This window comes from Cariama cristata, unplaced genomic scaffold (genome assembly GCF_000690535.1).
Source record: "Cariama cristata isolate BGI_N322 unplaced genomic scaffold, ASM69053v1 scaffold2938, whole genome shotgun sequence".
NCBI lineage: Eukaryota > Metazoa > Chordata > Aves > Cariamiformes > Cariamidae > Cariama > Cariama cristata.
The window spans coordinates 40,148-46,797 of NW_009630467.1; the positions used below are offsets into that span (position 1 = coordinate 40,148).

Below are 6,650 nucleotides of genomic sequence, written 5' to 3' on the forward strand. Positions count from 1 at the left end.
ACTCGTTGTGATTACAGGCATGTGCGTGCCTCGCTGGTGCCAGTTTGGGGCGAGGAGGGCACAGCCTTGCTCTTTGGCAGATCAGACTGTCAAGGCCACAGGGAGAGAATGAAGCTGGGCTGCACGATGTGGATCACACCACTGCAGTAGCCCGTAGTAGATCCTGCTATTAACCCACCCCTCTTCCTTGCTTCCCATTTATGTTAAAGGCACTAAGACTGGCTGGATCCCAGCCGGTTGGCCAACAGCCTGCAGGGCATCTTCTTTAGCAAAACATCCCTGTGTTGCGTTCTAGTCCGACCTTGCTGCTGCAGCAAAGACAGGTAGGAGGAAGTTGTGTTCCTGGCACATGCGTGTTGGAAGTGATGCCATGTTGCATGTTGGCAGGGGCAGGGCACCTCTGCAACTCCATGCAGAGATCTTTCAGGGTCAATTCTGCCCAGGAGACCGTAGCACTGATGGCTGCTAGCGCTTGTGGTCGGTAGGAGCTGTCAGCAAAGTGTCACCGTGCTGGTGGTGGGGCAGAGGTATTTCCTAGCATGGTCCGGTGCACCCGTGAGCAGGAGCCTGCTCTCTTGTGCAACAGGGCCTGGCAGGAGGGAAGGACGTTGGCAAAGGCTCCCCCCTCTTCCAGCGTTTTGCCCATCTGCCTGTTTGAGAGGCTGTGCACTGCCATGGAGAGCAGCTCCCAAAGGGCTCCTTGCTAAGCTCATCCCAGACCAGGGAGATGCATCCCAGACCAGGGTTCCTGTCCTGCACTGAGCAATGCTTCAGAGGGTGCCAGGGTGGGTGTGGAGGAGAAGAGGACGTTTGGTTTGGAGCAGGCCGAAGGATCCTGGTTGAGATGCACCGGAGCAATGACTTGTACCACAACCCTTCCCTTGTGCTGCTGGGACATGGAAATAAAGCTGCTGAGGGCACGTGGAAATCGCCTCTGCAGCAACAGAAGAGCAGCTGAGGGGGTGTTGAATGAGCTTGGGGGTGACCTGTGGATGCACAGCGACTGCAGAGTGAGTTACCCTCTGACTTGGGCAAAAGCACGCTGCCAGCGTGGGGCCTGGGGCGCGGCAGGCAGCCCAGGAGCTCGCTGACCAGCAGACACCCGTAGCAGTGGGGGCCAAGCGGCGGCACAGACAGAGCTGATACCTCCTGTGTTGCTGCAGGGTGTTTTCTGCTGTTTTCTTTGCTATTCCTCGAATGTGATCTCCAGTCAGCTCTTGCTCCTCCTGAATGAAACTTCCAAGGTCATATTTGAAGTCTTGTCACCCAAGCACAGTAACTAGATTGATGTTGTCATCTGCTCAGGTTTGCTAATTGCCAATTTTCCCATCAATACATAGGATTATTCTACTGTCCTTGTGCACGTACAGCATCTTTAAATCTGGAGTCATAACTTCCATTTGCAATGCCAATCTGGAGGAAGAAAAAAAAGATCAAGTAAAAGCCAGAATGGTCATATCCTGTGATTCAGCTGCAGCTTTTCCTTTGTTCATACAGGATCCAGTTTATGGAAAAGGGAAACTTGGAGAAATTCAAGGACTTGTCCTGGGAATGCTGGACACTTTTAACTATGAACAAGTAAGTTGCATGCGTTTCTGTTCTTGTCCACTGCTGTATACAGGGATTACTTTGAGCTGTCTAGCCTACTACTCTCTCTCACTCGCCATTTCTCTCTGCAAAGTAGATGGACATGCAAGTGATTTATGCTTTTGTCACTGGGGGAAGGGGAATGAGTTTGTATTGCTCACAGACAGATTACAAGTGAAGGGACTGACAGGTACACAGCGAACACCTTTGTTGTTCAGTTTTATGTTAAATGTACTGGAAGGATAAACATCTGCTTTTTCTCCATCCCATCCTGCAGTTAGGGATTCAAAGGGACAAACCCGGTATGTTTTATCTTTTTATGCATTTTAGTTCTTTAAATCAGGCTGTTTTGCCGCTTCCCAATGGTAATGCTGCACTTCCTTTGTCACCTGATGAGATTTCACCTTTATCTCACTCCTGCCTCTCCCTATCCAGTCTCAAATCTCAGGCAGTCTCCAAAGTTCGACAGTTTTCTGAAGCTCCTTTTCCCCAAAACAGAATGCATAGTCTTCCTCCAAACTCACCCTCCCTTGTTCTGCCTACCATATAGCACTACCATCCTAGCTACTGCTCAGGCCTCCGTGCAGCCGCGTCCAATTTAAAAATAAAATGGGAAATAGCTTTACTGTAGAGGGCTGAACATAAAGAGCCATTATCTGTGTTTGAGTTCTTGGTAAAGGTCTCCTCTGAGCAGCACAGGTCCTCTGTCACTGCCTGGCAGTTGTCTGGTACAGGCCGCATGTCACATCTGGACTAGGCCAAATGTGAACCACTGGTGCAACCTCTGCAGCCTTTTGTGAGTTGCTGCTACAGAGCATCGATAGATCGTGAGCCAGAGCACCTCTGTCTGATACGTTTGTTGCCGAAAGAAGCACTGACCACTAAAAACTAAGGGTATTTTATTTTGGCTCTTCAGAAATGGCAACCTCAGTTGGGAAGAACTAGCAGATGAGAAGTGGGGTTTTTAACATTTTAATTGTGATAATGCATTTGGGCTTTGATTTTTATAGGCATGTTTCTCCTAAAATGGGGGAAGTGAGTAGTAGGTTGCTAGGTAAATGGAGAAAAAGGGGGGTCTGGTATGGAAGGTGACAACATGAGCCTACTGTGTTTCTTCTCATGCTCTTTGACAAAAATCAATAAAGGACTTATCTATTTAAGAGTGAAAAGGTATTGCCTCCATTAACATGTGATGAAAGGATAAGTATTTCAAGGGCAGTGGCTAGAAAACGTATAAAGAGAAGCAATTTTGTTGGGTTGGTTTTGCTCTTAGTAATCTGCTAAGCTGCTTGTTATGAAGAATTGATCAGCGTGTGTCTGCAGTCTGGAGATGACCAAATGACCTAGTTATTCTGTATATTGTCTTCCACACAGACCCTTTTAGAGACAACTACGAATCTTTTAAACCACGATCTCCACTGGTCCCTGTGTAACCTAAGAGCTTCTGTCACTAGAGGGCTTACCCCAAAGCAGGATTACTGCTGCATTTGTCTACAGCAGTACAAAAGAAGGCAGGAAACTGCTGATGAAATCATTGTTTTCAGGTAAAGTTAAGGGGTAAGGTCACAGCTGTGATCGTGTTAGAAGCTTTAAAAGGAAAAAAAACAACCAAACAACCACCACCTGCTTTTTGATTTGCAGAAGTAATCCTATGTATCCTTGCTCCCTTGCACTGTAAAAGGGCTGGCTAGTCAAAGCCAGCAGAGCCAGCTGCCTTTGCATGCAGCCAGCCCCGTCTTGGCTGGAAAGAATCACCTTACAGTTCTGGGAGAGCTCTTCAGTAAGCTGTCAGTTTATCTGTCATCTCTCCCAGCAACGCCGTTTGTGCAGTTGCAGCATCCTGGGTTCATTTGCCTGTATTTGTATATCTCGGATCTGCTGCAGCCCCGACTACGTACTCTGTTGGCATCTCCAATATTCCTGGCTGTAAAATAAGACAAGCTTGTTATTACCTTAGCATTATGATCTGTAACTGAATGGGCATCTACTGTTATTGTTGCAAGCCTAGAAATACTACAGGGGGGTGTGGAGGTACGAAGGGAGTGTCTATACGCTGCTGGTCTGTATTTACAGATAAGCAGCCACCTTTTCCATTGACCGGCGATTTTTCCCCTCCAGAGTGTAGGGCTGTCAGGCTGTGTTACCTTGCTTTCAAGCACCGAGCAGAATTCTTCTCTTTACAGCTGTGGCCACTTGTATCATTCGCTGTGTCTGCTGAGTAAAGAGTGTGGGACGGTAACTAAAGGCCTGATGAGGTGGATGTGCTATAAATGCAACTCAAGTAACAAGGGAGGAAAACTGAGCGAGAACTTCTCAGAGCTAAAAAAAGGAAGTGGAGCATCCTTGGCACAGGTAAGGTTTGTGAGGCGGGTTCTCTTCAAGTAACCTTCGAGCGGTGCTCACAGACTTCATCGCTTTGTTCTCGTGTCTGTCTTTGCTTCCAGACAAGCCTGTGATCAGTAACTGTCAAAACAGTATGGGCAGCTAACTAGTCGCGTTTATGAACATCGTTTTGTTTTGGCGTGGGTATACAGAGCTGTGGAGGTAATGGAAATGTGTTCATCCAGAAGGTCTGGGAACTGCTAGCCAGCGTGAGGGGAGGCTGGACGCGTGCAGCTGATTGCCTGCTAGATGCATCCGCTGCTTCGTCTTGTCTGTGAGAGCCTGGCGTGGGCCACCGGGGTCAGTTCCTTTCAAACTATTTTGAGGTGTGTTTTATACAAAACTTGTATTAAAGGCAGGCATGTTTCGTGTGGCTGGATCGTGGAGCCTCCGTTCTACCTTCCTAACAGATAACCTGACTCTAGGTAAAAGATTCGGAATTGATTTGACTCACTAAGAAGCTTGCGTGTAAATGAGATCTATGCAGCTGGATTTGGGTGAGAGAACAGATAATTAGTCTGTATTTATTGTCGGTATCTGTGCGCAAGAAGTTTCACCATCCCTAATTCAAACAGAAGTCCAGTCTCAACATGCACACTTCTGTCTTTTCCATGACATGGTACTGTGCATCATAAGCAAAAACGGCCGGCAGCCTCTTGGGATGTCTTTTAGGGATATTGCACTGTGGGGAGCCGAACTCTGCTGCTCTGTGTTCCAGCGAAGGCGGTCACTGATGAGGGTTTGTACCTAAATGCCTCAAGGTACTTTGTGTGTTTGTCACCACACAGATGCATGCAAAGCAATGTTTTTCCGCTTCTGAAACCAAAATAATTCAATCTTGGAGTACGTTTTTATAGTAGTACTTTAGTTTTCTTCTGGCAGATTATTTCAATTTCTGCCAAATCGAGTCCGATCAAAAGATAGCTAACAGCATTAGTCAACTTCCATCAGCTTCTGTATTAACAAAAAAAGAAGCGTCCTGCTTCAAGGGAGACTTGGGGCAAAAGTAGTCTCTGAGGAATGTATGGAGCCCAATGCAATCTTTGCAGTCAAAGTGTGTTAGTTTCTTACGTGCTGACAGAAAGAAAAGCTTTCCCAGGAGACTGTAAATTGACTGGGGTCCAAACAGTTGTGCTTACAAATGCTCACATGCCGTCCTGCTACAGTGAAATACGGATACTGGCTCTAAAGTTCAGGCAGAGCCCCGTATTTTACCCCCTGCGCTTGTGCTCCAGAGGAGTGTGTGCAAATGGGTGTGACAGACCCGGTTTAACTTTAAAAGCTAAAGGAAAAACGAAGTACTAAAATTACATTCATCATTAAAGTGCCTGACACTTTATACCAGTGCCTTGTAACCTGGTTATCACTGGGTTTCTCATGGGCTAGTGAGTCAGAGAACCCCTGTGTCTCCCCTTTGATACCAGGCTGGACATACCCCGTAGCAGGATGAAGTGGGAAAATGCTCCAGATGACATGGGAATGATTGGGGCAGGGAGGAGAAGATGCTTCCCTTTAACTGCTCTGTCTGTAGAAGTGAGGGGTTGGCTGGGACTCAGGGCTTAAAGGGAGATGTGGAGAGACTGAGCGGGGAAGAAAAGGGGTTTCAGGACGGATCATCTAGCGCTAGCTAGAAAATGTCCGTGCCAGACCATCTGAGAGTGCTGGATGCTTCCCTGCTGTCTGTCATGTGCTCCTGGCGGAGAAGCCCATCGCTTCCTGCGCCGCCCGCAGCCCGCCCGGCAGAGCTTGGCTCTGGCTCATCAGAGCCCCAGCGATGCTTCAGGGCCCCCCTCCCCTCCCTGATGTCCCAGATCCTCTCCAGGTTTGTGATGTTATATTTAAATTATAGTATTTAACTGTTGAACTCCCATGTGATTAAACTGTTGCGCAGTCAGATCTTTAAAAAGCTGAATATATTTGGCAAAAGACTTTAAAATCTCTAGCTTCTCCAGGAAGTTTGTTTGCTTAACAATTGCTGCTCCGTAGGGTTAATTAACCCTGTGAGGTAAGGATTCAGCTGGCCCTGCAGAAGTCTGAGTTACAGATTAGTTTTGGGTTTGGGTTTGTTTTTTTTTCCCTTCTGGGGGAAGGGCTGGGCAGGCGAAGCAGAGGAGCTGGATGTGCGTGGTGCCTGGCTCCGCTGGAGCCAAAGGCAGGAGGGCGAGGAGGGTTACCTGGAGCGCAGAAGCGCTTGGTGGAGGCAGGCTGGTGCGTGCCGCTGTACGGCAGGGTTTGCTCTTGTGCAGCCTCAAGTAAACTTAGGCAGAGAATTCAGCTTGAAAACAGCTGAGCTCCCCGTGCTTGTTTTGACATGACCCTGCTCCGTGCAGAACTGAGGTCTGTTTGAAAGGTGCGTTTTCTCAGTAGCCTGGTGGCCGATGCACGACGGTGGGGAGAGGAGGTGTGGGTGAGCAAAGGGACTGAAGGGAAGGGGAGACTTGCAGGGCTCCCCCAGCCCTGAGCCACGTTCATGTGTTCCCCAGGGTCCTTCTTGTAGCAAAGTGGGGGCAGGCAACTTCTCCCAGGCAACTTGTGACAGGACAAGAGGGCATCGTCTGAAACTGCGCCAGGGGAAGTTCAGGCTAGAAATGAGGAGGCATTTCTTCCCAGAAGGGGTCATTAGGCATTGGGATGGGCTGCCCAGGGAGGGGGTGGAGTCCCCATCCCTTCAGGTGTTTAAG

The 6,650-nt window shown here is 48.5% G+C and overlaps 1 protein-coding gene across 1 annotated transcript in view; it reads left to right on the top strand.

The window, feature by feature from the left end:
* VPS8 (vacuolar protein sorting 8 homolog (S. cerevisiae)) overlaps positions 1–6,650 on the top strand; it is a gene marked incomplete at its 5' end in the record, with an annotated part of 56,019 nt that overhangs the window by 39,564 nt on the left and 9,805 nt on the right. The window contains 3 exons of the mRNA XM_009705534.1: positions 1,498–1,578; positions 2,962–3,131; positions 3,771–3,939. Coding sequence (XP_009703836.1) covers positions 1,498–1,578; positions 2,962–3,131; positions 3,771–3,939 — 420 coding nt within the window. The remainder of the gene's footprint in view (positions 1–1,497; positions 1,579–2,961; positions 3,132–3,770; positions 3,940–6,650) is intronic.